We start from the raw sequence: 27,112 nt of genomic DNA, 5'->3' as shown, positions 1-27,112 counted from the left end.
GCAAAAATACATGGACAGACGGACGGACATGCATAAATTGACTCAGAATGTGATTCTATGCAGATCATCAAAAGAAACCATGGGTCTATCTCGTTTCCTTTTGCCCGTTATAAACATAATACCCTGACCACCTTGTGGTGGAGCGTATAAAAACATTAAGTTCGACCCGGACCGAACTTTTAATATCCTCCACCTTTGGGTAAATAAAACATATTTATATAAAATTGTCTGAATTCGAACGTGTATCAAAAAACCATCAAGTGGGTGAGGCCGTTGTATAAGGGGCCGCACCATAATCGAAACCTCTATAGACAGTTTTATACTTCAAGGATTGTCTTCTTAAATACTAAATGTGAATCTGTTTCGTGGGTAAATGTGAATAGGAATATTAAAATACCGAATTTTGGTAGGTATCGTTATATGTGCGCTACAGGAAAACGTGAACTTAAATATTCAATTTCATGTCACCGGAGCTAGAACCCATTATACCAGCGGAACTAGAACTCCAATTTTTAAACAAATCCCTGGTAAAATCATCATAATACTGAATATCCGGAGGTACCTGGACCTGTCCATACAATTTTTTGCCACTGGAGCTAGAACCTATTATCACCTACAAATACCAATTTTTAGACGAATCTGTGAAAAAATGTGGCAAAAATCATCGAAATACCGAAAATCTGGAGGTACTATTATGTTGAGGCTATACAAAAACGTGGACCTATACATAAAATGTTTTGCCACCGGACCTAGAACCCATTATGACCTACAAATACCAATTTTTAGACAAATCCGTGAAAAAAATGTGTCAAAATACCGAATATTGGAAGGTGCCTTTCTATGTCGGCTATAGCAAAACCTGGACCTATATATAATATGTTCCGCCGCCGGAGATAGAACCCATTGCGAACTACAAATACCAATTTTATGGACTTCTCCGTAGAAAAATGTCGCAAAAATAGTCAAAATGCTGAATATCTGGAGGTACTGAATTTCGGTGGGTATCGTTATATGTGAGCTATAGGAAAATGTGAACCTATATATACAATGTTTTGCCACCGGAGCTAGAACCCATTGTGAACTACAAATACCAATTTTTAGACAAATCCATCGAAAAATTTCGCGAAAATCATCAAAATACCAAGTATCGGAAGGTACCGTTATATGATACCTATACAAAAACGTGGACCTATATATACAATGTTTCGCCACCGGAACTAGAACCTATTATGACCAACAAATACCAATTTTTTGACAAATCCGTGCAAAAAATGTGGCGAAAATCATCAAAATACTCAATATAAGAAGGTACGTTATATGACGGCTATACCAAATCGTGGACCGATATATCTGATTTTCAATACCAAGTATCCTAGACACAATCCAAATTGTTCTGCCAAATTTTTCAGCTCTACGTACAATAATAACATGGCCTGTATCGTGATTTTAACAGACAGACAGACGAACATCGCTAGATCGACTTAGAATTTGATGCTGATTATATTTTATGGGGTCTACGACGAATATTTCGGGATGTTACAAACGCCATGACAAAGTTAATATACTCTGCATTTCAAAGTGAAGGGTAAAAAAAGTTACTCAACATTTTTTTAATACCAAGTCATTTTCCGTGATAAAACCGTAGAGCTCACCACTTTTATTGTTGGGTTAGTTTCCAGCGTGCCCTTATGTACCCCACCCCGCCTCCTTCACCAACATGCCATAACATAATCACAGTCAAACACACTTATCAGAATCACCATTAAACTCACTGTTGCTTTGACAACATTTTCCTCCCGCATGATATCAATTTGACACTCTGAATGGGTGTTTGACTTTCTGCCATCGCTGTGTCGTCACAAGGGCTGTAAACAAAACAACGAGCTACAGTGTGGCCCAATAGTCTGGATACAAAGAATGGCGATATTTTGGGGTGGGAGATATTTAAATATTTAAAAAAGAAATTAGCGTGAGACTGTTGTGTTTTTTTTTTTTTTGGGACAATAGTTGTTTTCGATTAAGTGTGGAATTTATTGTCAGCGACTGGATAACGTCCCAATTTCGTTTTTTTTTTTTCTGCCAGAAAAGAACTCGTGACAATCTCAACAATTATGACAACATTATGTCATAAAGTTATAATCAAATTGCAATCAAGAGTGACAAATAAAACTGATATTTGCTTGAGTTATTACTAATCAGCCAGACAGTCTCTGACAGGCATTTGGAATGTCAGAAAATCACCAGAAAAATTAACAACCTCTCAAATCAACAGCCGCACTGCCATCATTGACGTTCTGTGTCAGGGATGGAAAGTTCGATAGCATTGTACTTTTTTTTCAGAAAATTTTTAATTCGGGAATGGATTTAGTACTCAAGTGGATTTATAAATAAGACCTACTGTGGATAAAAGATTTTCTACTGGCCTCTAATGTATAGAAGGTATTCCGCAGATAGTCCATAGATAAAATTGCTTCTTCAGGCCGTCTTTACACGTCAGCTTCAGATTAAAGAGCTCCTTAGGATCTTCTGGAAATTAAAAACATTCTGTGGCCCTCTATAATTATACAGAGTAAGATAAAAAAAAAAACTGCAACAAAGTCAAAAGCCATAATGTTTACATTTTGTTTTAAATTTTGTTCAATGAAAGCAAAAAATGTCGGAAATAGCATCAACATTTAGAATACGTTTAGAATTGGTCACTTTTGGCACGAGTTATGACCTTTAAACGGCCAATGAAACCGTCACACGCTGCCCGAATGTTGCTCTGAGGTATTTTGACCCATTCCCCGTGAAGCGCTTGCTTGAGGTGATCGACACTTTGGTATTTTTTAGTGCCAACCTTGCTTTCCAAAATACTCCACACACAATAGTCCAACGGATTGGTCTCCGGAGATTTTTGTGGCCATTGTGCGCTGGAAATGAAGCGAGGAACATCATTTTGTAACCATTCTTGGGTGCGCGTGCTGATTGCGATGGTGCTGAGTCCTGTTGGAATGTCCAAGGCTTGCGGCCAAAATGTTTACGTGCCCAAGGCTTTAGTACACCCTCCAGAATATTTTCGCGATAATATTCGGCATTTTTTCTGATGCCACAGTCGATTAATACGGGCGGCCATCACCTTGGCTGGCGCTTGAGTTCTTGTGGCCAACCGAAGGCGCACATTTTAGCTGACCTCTTTGGCAAGTAAACACGATAATTTTGTTTCTTTACACTACTGTAAAGTAGCTGACCATAGAGGCGACTTCTGCCGAATAGCTGGCCATAGGTTAATAGCTACTGTAGAGTAAATACTATCAATAACTTATACTGTCAAGTAGCTGACCATAGAGGCCACTATTATCGAGTAGCTGACCAAAGAGACCACTACTGACGAATATCAGCTGTAGAGGCCACCACTGTCGAGTAGCTGTCCTAGAGTCCACTACTGTAAACTAGCAGGCCCTAAAGCCCACCACTGTCGAGTATCTGGCGGTAGAGGCCACTAATATAGCTTACCATAGAGGCCACTTCTGCCGATTAACTGGCCATAGATTAATACCTACTGTAGAGTAAATACTATCAATAACTTCTACTGTCGAGTAGCTGGCCATAGATGCCACTACTGTCGAATATCTGCCCTAGAGGTCGAGCAGCTGTCCTAGAGTCCACCACTGTAAACTTGCTGGCCCTAAAGGCCACCACTGTCGAGTATCTGGCGGTAGAGACCACTAATATAGCTGACCATAGAGGTCACTTCTAGCTGGCCATAGATTAATAGCTACTGTAGAATAAATACTTTCAATAACTTCTACTGTCAAGTAGTTGGTCATAGAGGCCACCACTGTCGAGTAGCTGGCCATAGAGGCCACTACTGTCGAGTAGCTGACCAAAGAAACCATTACTGTCGAATATCTGCCATAGAGGCCACTAATATCGAGTAGCTCGTCGTAATGGGCTCTACTGTCAATTAGCTGGCGGTAGAGGCCACTACTGTGAAATAGCTTGCCATAGATGCATCTACTGTCGAGTACAAACCAAACAGACCTCTATGGTGGAGTAGCTGACCATAAAGGCCTGTCAAAAAGCTTACCATAGAGGCCACTGCTGTCGATTAGCTGGCCGACTGGATAGCCATTAAGGCCACTACTCTTGACAAGCTAGCCGTAGAGGCCACTACTGTCGAGCAGAGTGGCCACAACTCTAAATTAGTTAGCAATAGAGGCTACTACTGTCGAGGAGATGGCTATGGATACCATTGCTGTAGAATAGCTGACCATAGAGGCCACTTCTATGCAATAGAATAGAATAACGGACATTAGAGGCAACTAGTGTCGAGTAGCACGCAGTGGAAGTCAGCAGTTGCCTCTACTGTAACAGACCATAGAGGTCACTACACTCAAAAAGGTGCCCACAGGTTAGCTTTCCATAGAGACTGTCGATTAGCTGATCATAAAGGCCACCTATTGAATATATGTCCTTAGTGGCCTCTATTGTCGAGTAGCTGACCATAGAATTCACATCATACGAAAATTTTTCTTATAATATCTGACCACTAGGCACCACAATTATAGATCTGCTGACCAATATAAGTCACTGTTACTGTGGCCAGCTCACTGATTTAGAGTAGCTAGTTATGTGAGATCACTTGTTTTAATGTAGCTGACCACTAGATACCTTTATTATAGATTAACTGAGCATTTTAGGTCAATACTGTAGAGCAGCTGGTCTCAAATCCACGATTGTAGAGTCTCTACTACTAGAGGTCACTTATGAGCACTACTGTAGATAACGTAACTACTAGAGGCCATAACTGTGAAACATCTGACCACCAGTTGCCACTTCTGTAGATTTGAGAAAAGTTTAGAGTTTTATCGGAATTTTCCTTGTTTTTTTTATATTTTCTACAAAAATAGTCGACATTTTAATAAAATTGGCTTATATGATACATTTATGTATTCAGGCTGCCGCTAAGACCGGCCGGCTTTTAAAAGTGCTTCTTTATGGAAAATAGTTATTGACACATTGGCCTTCCCATCTCTGATATACAAAACAAACAAACATATGCTCAAAGAATTCCATCTCTTTTTGTCAATGGCATATCTTTATTCTCTTTCTTCATATTTTTCTAGATTTTTTTTTTTTTTTTTCAACAACAATAAATTCGAAATGGTTAAGATTAGACATGGCAAAAAAGAAATAAAGGTTTATTATCATACGACATAATGACCAAGTGTGGATGATGGTGGTCTGATTGTGTATGCGAAGGAGTAAGGGCGAGGGTGTTGGGGAAAGAGAAGTCTTCTGATATTGTCAGCATATACTTGACTCGATGTTAATTGACTGACTTGAAAATCTATATCTGACTGTCGCTTATCGTCTGCAATTTTCAACAAATTTCATTGGTAACCCCGCGGCGGGAGAAGATAGAGGCGGAGGGACGCTGATAATGATACCCCAATTAAAAATAAATTGCCACTTGAAATTGTCAAACCAATATTGATTTCTGCCAAACGTACAAGTTACCTACACAGGTATATGGGTAAAATTATTTCCTTCCCATATTTCGGTGTCTTTTTGTTTCTATTATTTATGTTTCTTTTCTAAAGACAGGGTGTTGTTTATGATGTAATAAAAAAATTAATTAAATTGATAACCTTGGTGGGAAAATTCGTACTTTAAAGTGCCCGATAGATAAGAGTTTTGAAAACGTCATATGCCCATGTTTGGCCTATAAATGGGTGCAGTGTCAGAGTTATGTCGAAAGCATTTTGACGGAACCTAAATGCAATAAAATTAATTAATCTTATACAAATATTGATCTAAGAGGATATTGTTTTGACACAGGTTTTCAACACAGATTTATTGAATGGATAACAAATTCAGTTAAAAATGTTCATGAATGAAATCTCTCGTTACATCAATGAAACAGGTTATATATTTGAATAAAATAAGTCACAAAGAAGGTAAGAAGTATCAGTCGATTTAGCCTCAGTCAGTGTTCGATTATTTCAATATATTTTGATTACTGTTATGATTATTCAAATTGCTGACCCTCTATGGAGCAGATTCCGAAGGAATGGACCAATATTTTTTCATTTCGTATCGTACCTAATAAATATGACATAAATATTGCGACGCACTAGGTTTGGACTATATTGGTAACTTCCTTAACTTTGTATAAGATATGTGATATGAAATGTGCGTATGGTACCACACATAGTCGACCGAAGTTTTCCATTTTCATAATTTATCTAAAAAAATAAAAATATTGGTATTGGCAAAATTACAAGAAAATCGAACATTTATATCCAATTTTACGCGAAATCATAAATTCCATATTCATCTCCGGTTTCTGGTTAAGAGAAATATTTGGATATAGCAAATAGTAAAGAATCGCTGACTTGTTTTGCAAGTTATGACAGATACAAGTATTGAAAATTGTGACCCTTTTGTGGGTGAGGTACCAAAATGGGTTCTCAGATATATATCTTTTTCACAACAGTCCTTGTTTTGGCAAAAATGTTTGTATGTGTGAAATTTGAAGAGAGTTGTAAGCCTACTTCGCTTTCTTTGAGCGTTTTGTTTAACAAAATGTTGACCTTGTGAGGGAGGTACCAGAAGGAATGGCCGGAGCTGTATCATCTTTAAAACAGATCTTGTGTTGATGGAATCGGATGTTAATTTCGCGTTTTATGAGTGAATTTGAGCCTATGTGGGGAAATTAACTGGAAATATAGACCCCTACTATCGAGTTGCTAACTATAGACAAAGACACAAACCTATAAAGATTAGACAAAATGCATATGGCCTATTAATTATTCTATCTGGTAAGATATGACCCACTACATGCCAAAAATGCACTAGAAACGTTACAGAAATATGTTATTCCGAAATTGCCAAATAATTAGCGAGAAACCGCGGAGAAAAGCAACAGACATGATACACATGATCTCAAAAATCTATTCCAGAATATTTCCGTGCTCATTTAATCTATACAAGTCAGCCAAATCCCTATAAAACGTGAGGTACATACAATCGTCAGGTCTGTTAAATGCATTTCATTAATTTGGGCTCTTCTATAGAGTAGCTGGCCCTTGCAGCCCCTTCTGTAGAGTAGCTGACCAAAGAGGCACCGCGAGTTATGAACTTCATGGATATTCAAAATTTGACCATCTGTGGGGGAGGTACCAGGAGAAGTGGACCGCAGGTCTTGTGTTAGTATAAATAATGTGATGTGTGAAACGTGAAGAAAGCCGGATGTTTAATTCAGACTTTATAATCGCTTTCGTTATTCAAAACATTGGCCCTTTGTGGAGGAGGTACCAGAAGAAATGGTCCGATCTCTACCATCTTTATAACAGATCTTGTGTTGATAGAAACATGCGCCAAGTCTGAATGGAATCGAATGGTAATTTCGTGTTTTATGAGCTTCATGGATATTCAAAATTTTGACCTTTTGTGGGGGAGGTACCAGAAGGAGTGGACCGATATATTCCATCTTCACACCTAACCTTGGGTTAATAAAAATATTATGACATGGTTACTTTGAAGAAAATCGGTCTCATACATCACATTTTATAAAAGTTGTAATTATTCAAAATGTTGGCCCTTTGTGGGGGAGACACTTGATGCAGTGGACCGATATTATCCATTTTTACACCTAACCTTGAACTAACGCAAATATTAGCATTTGCAAAGCGGATCATTGTTTCTCTTTCTGTGCAGAAAATATTATTATTTTTATTAAATTTCGACCATTTGTGGGAGATGTACCAGAAGGAGTGGACCGATATACTCCATCTTAGCAACGGATCTTGGTGTTATAGAAATATTGGGATGTTTGAAGATAATCGGACTCTTAAATCACATTTTATAAGAGTGTAATTATTCAAAAGTTTGAACCTTTGTGGGGGAGGTACTTGATGGAGTGGACCGATATTGTCCATTTTCACACGTGACCTAGCACTGACGCAAATATTCGTATTTGAAAAGTTGGAGCAAAATCGGATTATCCTTTCTCTTTAAATAAATTTTTGAATATTTCGAACTTTTGTGAGGGAGGTACCAGATGTAGTGGACGGATATTGCCCATTTCCGAACTCGATCTAAGTTTGATAAAAATATTACGAGATACACAGTTTGGACCAAATCGGATACTCCCTCCGAGAGTTATCGTGCGCTGCAGCCAGCCAGACCGACAGACGGACGGTCAACGCTAGATCGACTCCAAATGTTCTGAAACTGATTTGGTCCAAAGAGACCTAGGGTCTAAAACCGTTATTTCCATGAGGCACTTTTGGCCGTATCAAATAAAAAATACCCTCTCTAGACATATGGCTGGGGGTAAAACAAAGAGTTCTACTGGTAATGCAGTTTGGTAGTCTGTTTGCATTACCTTTTATTGGGCTATTTGCTCATACAGCATTCAAATTTTAAATACTTAATTTTTTTCAGAAAAAAAGTTGTGCTCAAAATCAAAATTCTGAAAAATATTTTGGAATTTATTTTCACTCACATGATTTATTTATTTAAAAAAAAATGTATTGTAAATTGAATAACCCAAATACAGTAGCTAATTGAAATCACCTCGTGTTTGTTAGGGCGGTCATTACTTTCAAACATGATGTATGTACATATATTATGTGTGTGTACATATATAATCATTGCAATTTACATACATAATTCTATTTTTAAAAAAATTAACACATCCGTACATTGTATGAAAACGTTAAATATTTGCCGCAATTAGAACCTTTGATAAAGTGATCAGATCATCGGGCTACATAAATGCGGCTTACAAATAACAACCGCAACAATACAAATTAAATATATATACATATATATTTCGTGTTAATGACATCACCTGACACCGTATAAAAAACGCGTAGATTTATGTATTTTAATTGGATATAGGGTTAATCATTTTGTAGAGGAAACAGAAATTTGCCAATTGTGAAATACTTGGATGTATGTTTGGTGATAAGGGGAAGAGACAAAAGTTATTTCATAAAATAACCCAATGCTCTCCTTTTAACTGTTTTGTTTTCTTCTAGAATCTCATACAATTGTTATTTCTTACAAAAAGAAAAAATCTTCCTCCATATCCCTCAATTTCAAGTTCATACATTGTAGTTATGATAATAGCAACGAAAAACTTTCAATGCCAAAGTGACTGTTTACAGTTCTGAAAAAAATACCCTTGAGACAACCCATCACACAGACAGGGAAAAAACACACGCAAGTGGAGATAGTAATTCTATTTAATAATAGCACTTTTTGATGTTGATTTCGTCACCACCTTCATCATCATCATGAAGCTATTCATACATGTGCCACTTTGTCATCTCCAAAAGTTGCTATCATTAATATGACAAATTTGCAAATGAAATTGCGAGCTGTAAAATTACAAAGTTCTGAAATGTGTATAATAAACAAAATTCAACATGTAATAATTCAAAAGTGTACAGAAGTCGGATGAAAATAATTTGCATGTGAGAACAAAAATATTGTCAGTTAGATAAAGTAAATCATGAAAATTGAAGGGAAGCAGCTTTTGGTGGGTTGAAACCACTACTGAGAACACCATCTGACAGATGCTGGCCTCGGATTTCATTTTTATAGAAAAGCAGGGCCAAAAGTCCAATATTACATGGATGCTGGTCTCAATTTCTTCAACAGTAGATCTGCTCCCCCTATTAAGTATCTATTCTTAGCGGCCGCTACAGCACACTAACAGGCCGTAGAGGTCGCTACTGTAAAATACCTGACCCAAGATGTCACAACTGTAGACTAGCTGGCCCTAGAAACCGCTACTGTAGGAAGTAGCTAGCTGCAGAGGCCACTACAGCACACTAACAGACCATAGAGGTCGCTACTGTTGAATACCTGGCCCTAAATGTCACAACTGTAGACTAGCTGACCCTAGAAGCCGCTACTGTAGGAAGTAGCTAGCTGCAGATGCGACTTCAGCACACTAACAGGCCTTAGAGGTCGCTACTGTAGAATATCTGACCCTAGATGCCACTACTATAGACTAGTTGGCCATAGAAGCCGCTACTGTAGAGCAGTTATCCATAGCGACCTCTACTATAGAGTAGCTGGCCTCAAAGGCCACGGCTGTAGAGTTTTTGGCTCTAGTGGTCGCTTCTTTAGAGTAGTTGGCCCTAGATTTCCCAAGTCTAAAGTAGCTTGCTCTTGAGGCGCTATTTTAGAGTATCAGGTCTTGGAGACATCTACTGTAGAGGCTGCGTATATAGAGTAGCTGGCCTTAGATCCCGCTAATGCAGAGTAGTTGAGTCTAGAAGCCGCTATTGTAGAGTAGATTGCTCTAGAGATCGCTATTGTAGAGAAGATTGCCCTAGAGGCGGCTAAGGAAGACTAGCTGGCTCTAGAGGCCGCTATTTTAGAGTAGCTGGCCTTAAAGGCCGCTATTTTAGAGTAGATTGCTCTATGGGCTGCTAATGTAAAGTAGCTGGCTCTAGAGGCCGCTCTTGTAGAGTAACAGGGCTTAAAGGCATCTACTGTAGAGTAGCTGGTCATAGAGACCACTGGCTCTAGAGGTCGCTTTTGTAAAGTAGCCGACTCTAAAGGCCGCTATTGTAGAGTAGCAGACCTTAAAGGCCTCTTGTATAGTAGCTGACTCTAGAGGCTGCTAATCCAGAGTAGCTGGTTGTGGAGTAGTTGACTCTCGAGGCCGCTAATACAGAGTAACTCGAGAAGCCGATGTTGTAGAGTAACTTACTCTAGAGGCCAGAACTTGAAAGTGGCTGGCTCTCGAGGTCACTAATAAAAAATAGCTGGCCTTAGAGGTCTGTTATGTAAAGCAGCTAGCTCTAGAGACCGCTACTATGGAGCAGCTGGCTCTAGAGGCCGCCACTGTAGAACATCTTTGCTTAGCAGCCGCCACTGAAGAATAGCTTCCCCTTGTCGCTTCTACTGTAAAGCAGCGGGCCATAGCGGATTTTACGAAATAGTAGCATTCAATAGCGGCCTTTACAGTAGGGTTGCAGCTCTAAGAGGCCCCTAGTGGAGAGTAGCTGACTTTCGAGGCTCCTATTGTAGAGTAACTGACTCTGGAGACCGCTAATGCAGAGTAGCTATCTCTAGAGGCCGCTATGGTAGAATAACTGACTTTATAGACCGCTACTGTAAAGCAGTTGCTGAAGAATAGCTTCCCCCTGCCCAATCCACTGCAAAGCAGCTGGCCTTAACGGCTTCTACGAAACAGTAGCATGCAATAGCGGCCTTAACTGTGGGGTAGCAGCAGAAGCTCTAAGCCGCTGCTATTGTAGAGTAGCTAGCTCTAGAGGCCGCTATTGTAGAGTATCAGCCTTTAAAAGCCCCTACTGTGGAGTAGCTGGCCACAGAGGCCACTGCTGTAGAATAGTTTACCTCTGCGGCCTCCTTTGTGGAGTAGCTGGCTCTAGAGGACGCTACTGTAGAGCAGCTGGTTCTAAAGGCTGCTAATGTTGAGTATCTGAATCTAAAGGCCGTTATTGTAGAATATCTGACCCTAGAGGCCGTTACTGTAGAATAGTTGGCTTCTGTGGAGCAGCTGACTCTAGAGACCGCTATTGTGAAGAAGCAGGCTCTAAAGTAGCTGGCTCTAAAGGACGCTATTGTAGAGTAGCTGACTCTGGAGGTTGCTAATGCAGAGTAGCTGACTTTAGAGGTCTCTATTGTAGAGAAACTTGCTCTAAAGGACTCTGTTGCAGAGCAGCTGACTCTAGAGTTCGCTAATGCAGATAAGCTGAACCTAGAAGCCGCTAATGCAAAGTAGCTGGGTCCAGAGGCCGTAGAGTAGCTGACTCGAGAGGCCAATGCTGAAGAATAGCTTCGCCTTGCCGACTGTACTGTCAAGCAACTGACCTTAGCGACATTTACGAAAGAGTAGCAGGCTTTAGCGGCCTTAACAGTAGAGTATCGGCTCTAAGCGGTCTCTACTGGAGAGTAGCTGCCCTCAGTGACCTCCACTCTTGACTTGGAGTTCTTTATAGCCTCTGCTGTAGGCATTTGAAATTTAATTCGAAATTTTTCAAAAAAAAACTTCTTTCAATAAATTTTCATATTATTTTTCTTTTTGTTCCAGGTGGCGAGGCAGTATTTATAAACTAGTATGGCTGGACTTGGTGGCCTTTCTTTTCCTCTACTATTTATTAAATATAATATATCGATTCGTCCTGAATGCCGAACAGAAAGTGTGAGTACAAAAGGTTCTCTCAGAGAATATTATTTTTTGCTAAATTTTCATATTTCTTCCTTCTCTCCAGAATGTTCGAGGCGATTGCACAGTATTGCTACAATTACAGTGATCTCATACCCCTGTCCTTTGTATTGGGCTTCTATGTGTCAATTGTGATGACACGTTGGTGGAATCAATACACCAGCATACCCTGGCCCGATCCCATCGCGGTCTTTGTCAGTTCAAATATACATGGACAGGATGAACGTGGTCGTATGGTGCGTCGTACCATTATGCGTTATGTGTGTCTCTGTCTGACAATGGTTATGACGAACATATCGCCACGTGTGAAGAAACGTTTTCCCAACTTGTCGAACTTTGTGGAGGCTGGCCTGTTGAACGAGAACGAAAAGAACATTATTGAGAGTATGAATAAGAGCTTTCCCCGTCATTCAAAGCATTGGTTACCAATCGTATGGGCTGCCAGTATCGTGACACGGGCACGCAAAGAGGGCCGCATACGTGACGATTTTGCGGTGAAAACGATAATCGATGAGCTGAATAAATTCCGGGGACAGTGTGGCCTGTTAATATCGTACGACACAATAAGTGTGCCTTTGGTCTATACCCAGGTGGTAACATTGGCAGTGTATTCGTTCTTTTTGTGCTCGGTCATGGGCCAGCAGTGGACTGAGAATAAGGTTGTGGCCAATAGTAATTATTTGAATAAGGTTGATTTGTATTTTCCGGTCTTTACGACGCTGCAATTTTTCTTCTACATGGGATGGCTGAAAGTGGCGGAGTCGTTGATAAATCCCTTTGGGGAGGATGATGATGATTTTGAGGTGAGTGCCGTCAAGATATTTTTAATTATTGTTTTGTAATGCAACTCTTCTATTGTCAGGTCAATTGGATGGTGGATCGCAATCTGCAAGTATCCTACCTGATTGTGGACGAAATGCATCACGAACATCCTGAGCTGTTGAAGGATCAATACTGGGACGAAGTCTTTCCCAATGAACTACCCTACACCATTGCCTCGGAACGTTTCCGTGAAGAACATCCCGAACCCTCAACGGCCAAAATTGAGGTCTCCAAAACCGCTGCAATGCCCACCGTTATGTCCAGTGTGCGCATTGATGACATGGTTGGTAATCAAACAGAATCAAATCCCGGTTCCCCAACAACTGTGCAGGCAGTTCACTATAAATTCCCCAATCAAGATGAGGAGGTTAGAATCAAATTGGCAATGTCCATGGAAATTTCAAAGACACACAATTGGAATTGGCCAATACAAATTAGAACATATTCAAGATATATATGTGCTTTCCAAAAAAAAAGTTCTCTCTTTTTTGTACCCTCCTTCCACCCCAAACAAAAAAATCGAAAAAAAACAAGCATACTCTCCCATCTAACTGGTATTTGTACACCTCAATAACCCCCAACAAAAATATTCCCATGCATACAAATTTTGTAAAAAAAAATTATTTCAAGAGAATTGGCTGGTGGGTACAAAAACTCTCAACTTTTTCCTGTTTACTAACATTTAAAAAAGAGTATATGGGATTTCCAAAACCGAAATTGGGTACTTTGGGGTCTCCAAAACTGCCCCTAATTATTGGAAAATTAACTAACATTTGATTCTAATTATTACCTCTATTTAAGCTCCCGAACAATGCTTTAATGGTTTGCACGCTTTAATTCCCCCCCCCCCCACTTCTTCCCTCTTTTTTTAGTTCCCATTCACAGGCACGATGTATCTAACCTCACTTTTGCACCTAAGAAAACCTACGCCCACACTACGCACATTATTGTTACTACTGCACAGCACGTTTATAACCTTTTGTATTTATTATTTTTAAACCCCCCAATTTTTGCCATTTTCAGTGATTCTAGAAAATCGATTTGAAATTAAAATTATTGATATTTTCATTACCTTTTGGAAATGAACTGAAAATGGTAAAAAATGGATAATCTATTGCTTATATTTTTTGAACACGGTTTTGGATTATTACTTCGTAAGGCAGAAGAAAATTCAATTTGGTTTGTAACTAAAATTCCCATTCATTGTTCATTTGTATAAAATTTAACAAAAAATCATTACTCATTTCCGATTCAAAATACATTATCATTAACTAATCAACAGTAAATGTAATTTTATTAAATTAAATTAAAAGTTCTACTTGTACTATAAAAGACTATTTATAAGCCCTAGACTATTTACGCTTCTGCAACTTCTAACTCTAGATTTTAATAAAGGTGAGAGTACATAAACAGCCTGAAGTATTCGCATGGCATATTTTGTTACATATCATAAAGATATGTCAGAGCCGCACTCGAATTCAGCCGCACTCGAATTCCCTTTATAATTTGACATTAATATGTCTAGCCATGATGCCAAGCTGCTTATGTTAATAATAATTAAATATCAAAAACATAACTCGTTTTTGCGGTAGCACGGTCATTCAAACCCAAAAAGTATGTAAGGAATGACAGATTTAGTGGGTTTCGAATAAATTAATTTAAAATCAATCTTATCATCTGTTGAAAACTAGATAGCAAAACATATATTCAGAGCCGACTTTGGATCAGAACACTTGGAGAAATATATATCGGAGGCGAGTTGCACAAAATGGAAACGTACGTCACGAAATTCACTCCATTTCACTCCAAATTTGATGTACTTGTTTCTAGACTGATTTCGGTCGGATGTACCAAAATTCAGGACTTTTGGACTGATATTGGTCATTTGGTGCAGGATTAACCCGAAATCGGTTGAAGATGTATATGGGATATCTAGTACCAAAGATCATTGTTGTGGAATATATATTACGCTTGTGAGGTACTTTAAACCCCAAATCAGATTAAACATAAATATGGGAGCTATAGCTATATTCATCCTATAGTGGTCCTATAGGATGAATTCAGTCGTAATTGCCAAAGTTCAGTCCATTTGGGCTGATATTAGTCATTTGGTGCACAATAAACCTGATATCGGATAAAAATATATATGGGAGCTATATACTAATCTGAACCGACCTCGAAAAAATTTGACAGAGGTATTTTCGAGGAATATCTGATGTCCGGTACCAAATATTATTTTTCAGGAGTTCATGTGAGGGACTTAAAACCCCAAATTCGATGAAACATATATATGGGAGCTATAGCTGTATCTGAACCGATTTTCTCCAAATTTTATTTACTTGCTTGTAGACTGAATTCGGTTGGATGTACCATAATACAGGTCATATTAGCCATTTGGTGCACAATTAACCCTTAATCGGTTAAAGATATATAGGAGCTATATCTAAATCTGATCCGATTATCGCCAATTTCACTTGGGTTTGTCCTTGGGCCCAACAAATATTGTCTGAAAAATTTAGTCTCAATCGGATAATAAATACGACATGCCTTACCACTATGTGGTGTAGGGTATAAAAAACAAAATTGGGTTTATAGAAATATTCTTGTCGAGCTTTCCCACAAAAGCTAAGCCAACGTGCACAGGTACCATCAGTGATTAAGATTTGGACTATTTTCGGGAAAGAGAAAGTCTGGCGTTTACAAGTCTTAAAAGTAAACATTGTCCAGATGCGACCATAAAACATGATATCTCTACGGTGTGATCCATTTACAGTAACCGTCGATCTAAACATATTTTCGAAAAAATAAGGCCATATGACCCTCGCCAGACCATAAACCTCCCCAAAAAGTCACATGTTGAGGATGGAGAAGTTATCAACAATAACTCTTTTGTTTTCCGAGCCTAAGATGATTGTTGCCGTCTAGGGGCCTGAATATGAAAGCGAATTTCCGTAAGATGTCATTTGAAATGCAATACGCAAAAATGACCTAACAAATGACGGATTTCTTACAATTTACGACCAAAAATAGAGGAAAAGACTTCGGGAATCTGTCATCGCTATTCAGGAGCGCCGACGTTGTTTTGAATATCACAGACGTCCTTGGACCTGCTTCCCCGAGTAGTGCACTTTAACAGGATGCATAGATTTAAATTTTTTTCTTCAAACCAATCGTCAATGAACTCTTAACCCACTTGCTGATCATAAGTTTTAGCAGTGGACACGAACATTAACATGGATAGCCCGAAAGCTTCTAAGCCTTTAATTTTAATTGCATAATCGAATGTGATCGAATCAAAGTAGTTTATCCTCTAAAATAGTATCGTAAGGAAAATGGGCTGCAGATACTCAACAGTTGACCAGCAAATGTCAGGCAGCTATCAACTAATCACTTAGCTAATACGGATGCAAGTATTTTAATTCAAATTCAACGAAACAGTTTCCCGAGGCATATCACTCTTTTTGTTGGAAAAGCAAGCCTTCCGAAATAGTATGTAGATCGTTAACCTTGCGACTTCTTTGCGTTGAAAATTTATCTGTAAAAAGGCACCCTGGTGGAAAAAACTGCATTTTTAAAAGAGAATTTCTAACAGACTTTATAGTTTTGGCCAGACATGTTGTATTTTGCTTCCTCGAGGTGATGGTCGTTAGAGGTCCACTGGCAACACCACTGATTATTAGTGGTGAAAAAGAGTCCAACAACTGCAATTGTAAAGCCGATTGTAAAACATTCAATCACCCTTGTGGGTCAATATTTCGACAACACAAGTGATGGTCAAGTACATATTAATTGGAAAGGAGCCGAGACGAGGACTAGATTTAGTCAATGGTATCCCTTATCTCCTACATTTTCCATACCTTTTGTATGAATAAAATAAAGGATCTTCCGCAAGTCTTTTATGTATTTAAGGGCTCAGTAAAGTAAAGGCCTTTGAAGGTCTACTATAAATAAAAGTCTTTCAAGGCCTTCTACAGAAAGAATATCTTTTCAATTTCTTCTAAGGGTATTGTATAGTAGACCATTTATTAGTAGTCCTCCATAGGGTTTATCATCGATAAAAGCACTGTTAAACTTAATCCATCTATTAAGCAAAACTTAAGTAGGTAATTTATATTTTTTCACAACAGAATTTCAAATTTCTCATTTATATTTACTTTTTTTGTAATTTTCTCACAAAGGGCGTCAATCACAAACTAATATCACACCTTGTTTTTCACAATTTTTACACCCCAAATATCTATTTGGTAATAGTTTTCTTCTGCCTCTACGAAAAGCTAATAAAACCTAACTAAGTTTCTTTGAAAAACAAATATTTCTAAAAGCTATTCTAATAAATCACCTTTATCTCCTCCTCCTCAATACATCATTTAGGCTGATGATGCCAGTGGCATACATTTTACCGCTGGCAATGGCAAAACTCGGCCTGGTTCGTCACCCAGTTTGGTTAGTCTTAGTGGCACGCTGTCACGAGTCAACACTGTTGCTTCGGCTCTTAAGCGGTTCCTGAGTCGTGATGACAGCCGCCCAGGATCGATTACACCAAATGATGAAACACAAAAATATAAATTCCCTGGCAGTGCCAGTGCAGCTAGTTTAGCGCCGGCGGCAAACACGAAACCCATTGGTAGTATGCGTATTACCGATCAAGTTATCGAAGAAGTCGATGAACAGACAACAATAACATCACATCGTGGCCAGGATCATAATCGTCCAAATGTACGAGATATCTTCTATCAAGGTCAACCGAATCAAACGGAACCCATGGATATTCCTAGTAATAATAAAATCTATATGCGCACACAATCGTCGGGCGAGCCACATCTCTTTCCACCGGGTGGTGTGGAAGCTTTGTTGAGTACCTCTGCCCCGGCTGCAGAGAGTCCCAGTATGGCTCGTACAGTGCCAAGTTCACCGGTGGGTGAGAGTACTAAATCGTTGTTCGATCAAGTGAATCGGGACCAACGTGAACGGGGTAGTCGGGAAACAGGTAAGTTGTATAGCGAAACAAGGATAGCTAAACATTGCCATGGGATTATTTTAGGGGTCATATCATGAATTCATTCAAGCAATCATTTTTTTTTTGGCAATGTTTGGTCATTCTTTTGTTGTGTTTTTTCATTTACAATCATTTCATTCCATTATTATGTCGATGATGATGATGATGATGACCGATCACAAATTAATATTTCTTAAAGCACAATTATTAGGACGTCATGAAATCACCACGCCCCAGTTCAGGTGGTTTTTATCAACCGGTAACGTTGAGTTCTCTAACAACATCCACACAAAAAAACTAAACTAGAAAAACGTTTCGTTAAATGTATTTAATTAGAAAAACAAGTAGAAAATGGATATAAGAAACAAAAAAAATTTAAAAACTAATTTTCAAAATTATATTATTTTTTTAAATAGATTTATTTATTATTTTTTTTTTTTTTTTTTAAATAGATTGTAATAAAGATATATTGGAATAATTTCAAATACTTCTCGAAAAAAAAATATTATATTTATTCCAGATTTTTTGTTATTATTTTAGTAATAAATTTGTTGCATACAGATCGAAACTCAATTAAATATAATATTTATTTTAAGATGCATTAGTGCTATTTTTTAATAAGTAAACTTTGTTTCTTATATCCATTTAATATTTAAATTTTGTTGTATTGTTTTGTTCCCGATAGTTTGGCGTATATTGGTTATGTTGTTATTGTTGTGTTGTTGGCATGTTGTTTCGTTGTTGTACACTTAGATATAACCAAGATCATCTTACAATTTTTTAATGTAATCTAGATGTACACAAGTTCTCTTCCTAACCCTTGAATTTTGTATTGAAACTTTCTCTTGCAAAAACAAACGTATATGTAAATCCTACACTAATGTACTGTACGGCATGTCTGAAGACACGAAACTCACCGGAGCTACTAATGTACAAATGCTAAAAGCTTCACAGACTTGGCTTAGCTTTCAATAACACTGCGACTACTGGATTACAAGAATATAAATTGAGTAGGGATACAATATTCTCTACATTATGGCTACGGAGGGTATATATGATTTGACAAAGACAAACATCGTAATATTTTTATCAAAATTACATCGAATTCAGATATCCTTTATATTGACCTACTCCTTCCGGTAATTCCCCAATTAAATTTAAAATTTGTTTATGTGAAGGGTGTATCCGAAATTGTTCAATTCCGGCACGTTTAGGTAAGACTTATGGAAGATACGAAAATTAACAACATTGATCCACCACTCCTTGCATCTTCACCAAAAGAGGTCTATATTTTAAAAGATACTAACTCCGTAAAACGAGAAATAATTGTTTTTTCTTCAAACTTCGCACATCCTAAAATACTTTTGAACATATTCTCCCCCACAAAATTTCAATATTTTTATGAAAACGAAAAAAATTACAGAATCTCATATTGGGTGGAGAGAGTGATCGATACATTTCAAACTTGGTACGTCGTGACAGTATTTATATATAAATGTCAAGGACGATCGACTTTTCCATTTTCATACGTCATCTAATACAGATAAAAATATTGGTATGGGCAAAATTACTAGAAGAAAAGGTCCGATCTACTATTTCTATAACAGATCTTGTATTGATGGAAATATGTACCAAGTCTGAATGAAATCGGGTGTAAATTTCGGTCTTCGGGTCTTCAAAATGTTGACCTTTTGTGGGAGAGGTACCAGAAGGAGAGGATCGACATACCATTTTGTGGTAGTAGAAATAATGGAATGTGTGAAACATGAAGAGAACCGGATATTTATTTCGGATTTTATGATCGTTTTGGTTGTTCAAAACGTTGATCCTTTGTGTGGTAGATACGAGAAGGAATGGTCCTATCTCTACCATCTTTAGAACAGATTTTGTGTTAATATAAAAAATTATGATTTGTCAAGTCTGAAAAGAATCGGATGTTAATTTCGGGTTTTATGAGCTTCATGGATATTCAAAATGTTGAACCTTTGTGGGAGAGGTAACTGAAGGAGTGGACCGATATATTCCATCTTCATATCAGACCTTGGTGATGTGTGTAATTTGAAGACAATCGGAACTTTACATCTCATTTTATAAGAGTTATAATTATTCTACATTTTGAAACATTGTGAAGGAGGTACTTGATTGAGTGGACCGTAGTTGTCCATTTTCGCATCTGACTTAGCACTAATACAAATATTAGGGTTTGCAAAGTTGGAGCCAAATCGAATTATCTCTTTCTGTGCAGTAAAATATTTTTTTTCGTAATTTTGTGCTTTTTTGTGTGCGGTGTCAGAAGGAGTGGACCGATATTTTCCATCTTTGAACTCGATCTAAGTTTGATATTAATATTACAATGTACCAAGTTTGGACCAAATCGCATACTCCCTTCGAGAGTTATCGTGCGCACCAGCCAGCAGACAGACGGACGAACGGACGTTTTGGCCGTATCAAATGATATATACCCTCTATAGCCCTATGGCTGAGAGTATAACCAAGTTCGGCCGGGTCGAATTTATCAGGATTTTATAGTAGTTTTAAACTGCAAAATTTCAGTGAAATCTTTTGGAGAATGCAGTGAAACTCTTCAATATTAACTAAAGTGGTTTGTACGGTTATATGGACACTATACTACGACGTGAACCTATATAGACAATAATTCTGCTTCAAGGGTTGAATTTATTATGAGTTTCAAATGTGGCTAAAATTATCAATATACCGAATGTATTCATCGTAAAAAATCATAAAAATACCATATATTCGGCCGGGGCGAACTTGAAATATCCTCCACCGTTTGGAACGAAATTGGCAATTCTCAAAAACAATAAAATCCCTTAAAAATTCTGTTAAAATCTTAAAAATACCGATTGTAGCTGTTATATTAGGGTCTATACGATGACATGGACCTGTATAGATAACTTTTCTCATAAGCCATTACAATATTCAAATGCGAAACTTAAAAAAAGGTGAATAATGTCGCTAAAATCATCAAAAGACCGAATATCGGGAGATACCGTTATATGGTGGCTTTACGAAGACGTGGGCCTGCACAGACAATTTTCTATCATAGGCTGTAGTATCTATTACGAACTTCAAATGCCAAATTTGAAATAATTCCGATATAATAATGAATAATGTTCCTAAAATCATTAAAATACCGAATATCGGTAGGTACCTTTATATGGGGGCTATACGAAGATATGGACCTGCACAAACAATTTTTGTCATAGGCTGTAGCATCCATTATGAATATTAAATACCAAATTTGAAACGATTCCGGTAAATAATGTCGCTAAAATCGAAAGGGTTATTTTCTATTTCTATTGTTCTCAGTATTGGCTTGCATAGTTCCATTAGCAAAGTTGAAAGGTTACAACTGAGGTTTCGCAGAAGAAAAATGTTTTGACATTTTTCTTTAAACTTTTCCAAGCGTGAAAAATTACAATTTGCAAGAAACCAGATGAAGTGATTATAAACTCCCTAGAAAGATGATCGATCAATTTGTTCCAATCCCAATTATATTTATTTATCTTTCCTATCCGCCACAGTGGTACGGTATTTTTTGAAGGTTATTAGAAAAATTTACAAAAATGTCGGTACCACATAATGCAGGTTATGATGAGTACAAAATCAGTTTTCATAAGTTCAAAAGCGCTTAGATAAACTACAGATCACTTCAGGTGTAAATGTGGGATTAAGGACCACAGTTATGATAGATTGGCATGATTTTCTAGAAATAATTGCTTTTGTATTGAAATCACATTGCCGAGAAGCCCAGCTGAAGAGGCTGAGTTTTAACTTTTGTTTGATCTTTCGTAAAATCCTTATTCCTTAAAAACATTGCCACCCCACCCTCTAGACATGGAGCTACACACGTCACACGGTGTAATTTAAACTGCACACAAAACAATTTTCTTTCCTAGCTTTTCAATTAGTTTTTCAATCTATCTAGTTGTTGATCCTACTTACAATATAACCATTGTTCTAAATCGTTCAATTCTTTTATTAAACTAAACCCCTCTACTAGATAACATTTTTTTTTATTTTCAATTTTAATAACATATTTTTTACTTTTCCCCCCCGAATCATATAGTTGAGGATATGGAAATGAAATCCACTGCCGATTTAATTGCTGCAGCTGATGCTGATGGCGAAACAGATGACTTTGAAAAGCTCAAAGCAGAACGTGAAAAAGAACGACTCGAAAGACAAAAGCAAAATTTGCTCGATCAATGAGTACAGCACCGGCTGCTGAAATTGTGCCAGTGGTGGCTGCAGCCATTATACCAGCCCCTGCAGCAGCGGCAGCAACTGCTGGAACCCAGCCGTCACAGCCAGCGACAACAAATAATAGCAATGATGTAACGCCAGTGAATCCATTGCCACCAGCTAGTTCGATTATCGATTTGCTGTCAATATCAGAACCCGTCACAAATTCAACAACAAAAAACAATGAAGACAATAATGAATGACATACTTTTGTCTAAGGATCTGACCAGAGGCCAATGTGTTGTGTGGATATGATGAAAGTGTAGTTGGTTGATTGCATGTATGCCGGTGATGAGTTACATGGTGTTACAATAAATTTTGTTAGCAAATACAAGATTTCCTGCAGTTATGTGGAAAATTACTTCTTCAAAAATAAGTATTTTTATACGCGTCAATGTCCAATAGATTTTAGTATAAAACGAAGATTCGAATCCAAAACTTCAAAACATTCTTATCCCAGTTTATGGATTTTCCATTTCAAAAATAATATAGTACCTTCCTTATCTATTTTATGGTTGTATAAAATTTCAAAACTTCCTGATTTTTCTCCCTGTGTTGCCAAAATGTTCTTGTAGCGCTGTGTAATACATATTATTTACAAAATAACATATATGTTATATGGTTACGTATTTATTTATACGTACTTAAAAATGTACGGGTATGTTAGTTGTATTTTGTATATATTTATAACAAATATTTATAAATGCCTAGAAAGCTTCAACAAGTGTCGTCTCGATAGCAAAAATACTAAATATCAAAAAGACAAAAAATCAAATGTATTCTAATAATTGTTTGTATTAATTTAAACTAAGCTTAAAGCCTTTACAAAAATAACAAAGAAATAGGACAAAACGATCGATTTTGCTAAATATGCTCACATCAAAATTAAACGCTGAATACGTGAAAAAAAGGAACTAAAATTTAGCCGTAATATTAAAATAATATATTTAAATCTTTTTTATATATTCAAATACAACAGAGTCAAACGTCGCAGTGGTCTTTAGCAACAAAATAGTATCAATATTTTGTAATAATATTTTATCTGAATAATATATTTTTTTCGTCTTAAGTAGTAATATTTAAAAAAAAATGGAAAATTTTCATTGAAATCAATTTTCATTTCATTTAAAAGACAAAAGACCATATTGTTGTAGTGATAACTCGTTGAGAATATATTAAGATAGTTTTTTTTTCGTTTCCTTCTCACAAATACAATTTAATTATGATATTTTTTACACTAACTAATTTTTAAGACAAAAAAAAATAATCTAAGTTATATTTCAAATAAAACTTGAAAATTCCAAAAAATGAACAAATGAATAAATAAAAAACAAACTTAACAGAAAACTTATCGAAAATGTGTTTTAATTTATATTGGATGTTGGGGGAGTTTTGACAGTCGAAATACTGAAACAGGTAATAATTCAGTTAAGCTCGGCCAGGGATAATTTTTATTACCATTTGGAAGAAACTTGCAAAAATAATTGTGCTGAAAAAAGCGCTGAATATCGTATTGTACAGTCACACGGAGGTTATACGAAGACGTGGACATGTATAGCCAATTATACGGCAGAGAAGGCGGTACCTATTGCGAACTTTAACTACCAATTTTAAGATAAAATGTTTTTAGTTTTCTATAATAGGAAGTAGTACCCATGGTGCAATAAGAAGCTAGAACGGCATCGTAAAACTACAGAAATACAACTCTGTGGCTACACCCGCTTCCTGTCAGACTCATTTAAAATTATATACAACAAGATGTTAATTTAGAATCGTTTGCTGATCATGAATATACAGGGTGAGATAAAAAAACTGTAACAAAGTCAAACGTCATAATTTCTACACTTTTTTAAATTTTATTGAATGAAAGCAAAAAATGTCGGAAAATGTCCTGTTGGAATGTCCAAGGTCTGCGGCCAAATTGTTTGCGTGCCCAAGGCTTTAATACACCATCATTTTGTAATGAGCGAGGGTACGAGACACAAAAGATTTATTCACATTTAAATGGTGGAGTGCTCTAACGATAGCCACTTGTGCATTTTCCAGCCAAATATAAAGAAATCCCACTATCACGTTTGAATTCCATCACGAATAACTTTTTTCTGGAAAATTCTCAACAAAATACTTTTGTACGCTTGTAAACTTATAATGAGCTGTCACTGGAATAATTTTAACAGCTGTCGTACGAGTGGCTTAGAAATGACAGCAGTGTGAGATTGGTTGCAGTTTTTTCATCTCACCCTGTATAGCCAATTATATGCCAAAGAAGGCGATACCTATTGCGAACATCAACTACCAATTTTGAGATAAATATACAGAATATCGGAAGGTACTATTATATGGGGATATACGAAAAGGTGGACCCTTATCGGTAATTTTCTGTAATAGAAAGTAGTAGTACCCATTACCCAAATACCGAATTTGAAATAATTTTGGCGAAAAAAAAAATGTCATATATCACTTAAATACCGACTATTGTTATAGGGATTATACGAAGACGTGGACGTTTATATGAAAAATTCTGTAATAGGAAGCTATTACGAACTCCAAATACCAAAATGTGACGATGAAAAATATGACACAAATCATCAGAATTCTGAATATCTTGAGGTACAGTTACATAGGGTCTATACGAAAATTTGGGCAGTTTTCTACAGGGATATTTTATGCATAATAGGAACACAAGCTTTCAATTTGCAGCTAGTTCGGCTTAGAATTCTGATTGAAACACCCAAAAATCTTTTTTCTATCTATACAGTTATACAGGTGTTCTGCCAAAACGTAGACCTATATACCAAAAATTCTACAGACCAAAAATATATTTGAGTAAAATTTTGTCCAGCTTTTTCGTTTCATTCGAAAGCTACAATGCTTTCCACAGACAGACGGACATGCCTAGGTCGACATAGAATCGTTTGCTGATCAGGAATATATATTCTTTGTGGAGTTTAAAATGGTTATTTCAAGCAGTTACAAATGGAATGAACAACTTCATATAGACTCCATGGTATGGTGGAAGATATAAAAAGACCAGATAATACGAAAAAAGAAGCATTTATGTTTGGACAGACCTAATTGAGCGAAAATATAGCTACATACAGTCCATAGCAAAACCAGTTGTGAACCACTTAAATTTGGAGTTATTTGAAATACTATACTAATAAATATTAACACGAACCAAATTTGGAATTTATCGGATGCTAGATTCGTTTTAAATGAGAAATAGAAAAAATTAACAAATATTGGTATGTGAAAAATTTGAAGAAATCAGACATTTAATCTTCAATTTTGAGAGTTTTTATTATTAAAAAGGATGACTCTTTATGGGAAGGTACAAGTTAATTTAATACTTAATTTATCTCATTTGTTTGTTTTTATAAAAATGTGTTTTGTTAGTCGAAGAAAATGACAATGTTTACCAAAAAGTAGTGCAGAAAAGATCATGGTTCAATGAAAATTAAATTCGTCTTGCATAAAGATACCGAAATAATAAGTTGGTATCGTTAAAAATACTTAAAATTGAGATATTATACAATTACAAAAGTTGATTTCCTTCCTACACGCGAAAATCGTGATTGTTTTATAAAAAGTTTACCTTTGTGGAGGTACACAAAACAGTGTAGTCGATCTTGATCCAATCTTAAAGTAGACTTCCTTTGTTGTAAATAAAATGTTTACCTTTTTTATTATGGATTTCAAATTTCTTCCATTTATAGGCGGTATGAAAAGGTGATTGTACCATTTCGAACCGATTATAAGTTTGGAAAATATAAACGCCGTCAAAAAGTAAAGATAGACACCTAAAGAAATAAACCAATTATCTAACAATAAGGTAGGGAAAATATGACATGACTAAATGATGACCGAATATTCAGCTGATGTACAAATCGACCGTTGAATATGGAAGAGGAGCATTCGCCTGATCATAAATATTCATAATAATACTGTACTCCATTAGAAAGTTGTTAAATAGAACCACTCGACTTAGATTTTTTGGTAGATCTCAATACTTGCAACATCAATTAGAAAATGCTACTGGTATAAGCAGTAACCAATGTTTCATGGGAATCGAATAAAAAATTGTTTAACCACTTACCATTACGCAGATCCTTTCGAAAGCTGGCGCAAAATCCTGCTGGCTTACCTACAACTTATAACTCGATAGAGCATTGACAGATAATTGCTAGTCTGTAAATAAAATGTATTTTAACAATTTTAAATAATATTGGACACATGTAGAATTTACCTCCGAAATCCATGTAATACTAGGAACCCGTGATGAAGATATATTTTCAAAGAATACATATTCTTGTGCCAAATTCCGGGTATATTGGAGTTTACGAAATAGTTCCCCCAATATGTTAATAATTTTTTATTAGCATTCTTTAAATTGTTTTCCAAATGAACGACGTTCTTAAAAATATGATGTAAGCGAAATGTTAACTATTGTTCGACCGAAAACCACGACACACGAATATACAATTTACCGATACGCGTACCGAACAACGAAAAATTTACCCGAATTCATTTTTAATAACGCTCGACATAATAAAATAAGACCCCGTTTTTAGAACTCAGACCTGCAACGCGATGTAGTAAATTCTTAACTTGAAGATCAATGAGCAATTCTGCAAATTCCACAGAGTCTTTCTGGTATTTTAGCATTATCTTTTGATGACTTATCTATGGATGTCCTCCGGAAATGGGAATATGTGTGGCAACGAAATGTCAATATTTTTAAATCTATAATTAGAGATACATATATTAATGCAATGTATTTTGGTGAAACTTACATGTATTTTGGTAACTTACACGATCTGCGTAGA

General features: G+C 36.7%; 2 protein-coding genes across 2 annotated transcripts in view; both read left to right on the top strand.

Annotated features, from left to right (window-relative positions):
• LOC101901310 (bestrophin-2) overlaps positions 1 to 23,633 on the top strand; it is a 34,054-nt gene extending 10,421 nt beyond the window's left edge. Inside the window, 7 exon segments of the mRNA XM_011294364.3 lie at positions 12,068 to 12,178; positions 12,249 to 13,005; positions 13,065 to 13,391; positions 17,396 to 18,011; positions 18,220 to 18,279; positions 22,111 to 22,230; positions 22,233 to 23,633. Coding sequence (XP_011292666.2) covers positions 12,068 to 12,178; positions 12,249 to 13,005; positions 13,065 to 13,391; positions 17,396 to 18,011; positions 18,220 to 18,279; positions 22,111 to 22,230; positions 22,233 to 22,489 — 2,248 coding nt within the window. The 3' untranslated portion in view covers positions 22,490 to 23,633.
• The window catches only part of LOC101901586 (uncharacterized), a 375,472-nt gene that overhangs the window by 99,718 nt on the left and 248,642 nt on the right, over positions 1 to 27,112 (top strand). The gene's annotated exons all lie outside the window — the stretch shown is intronic.

The sequence above is a fragment of the Musca domestica genome, unplaced genomic scaffold, assembly GCF_030504385.1.
Source record: "Musca domestica strain aabys unplaced genomic scaffold, Musca_domestica.polishedcontigs.V.1.1 1, whole genome shotgun sequence".
NCBI lineage: Eukaryota > Metazoa > Arthropoda > Insecta > Diptera > Muscidae > Musca > Musca domestica.
The sequence above is the reverse complement of the archived record's forward strand: the minus strand, read 5'-3'. Positions and strand labels throughout refer to the sequence as shown.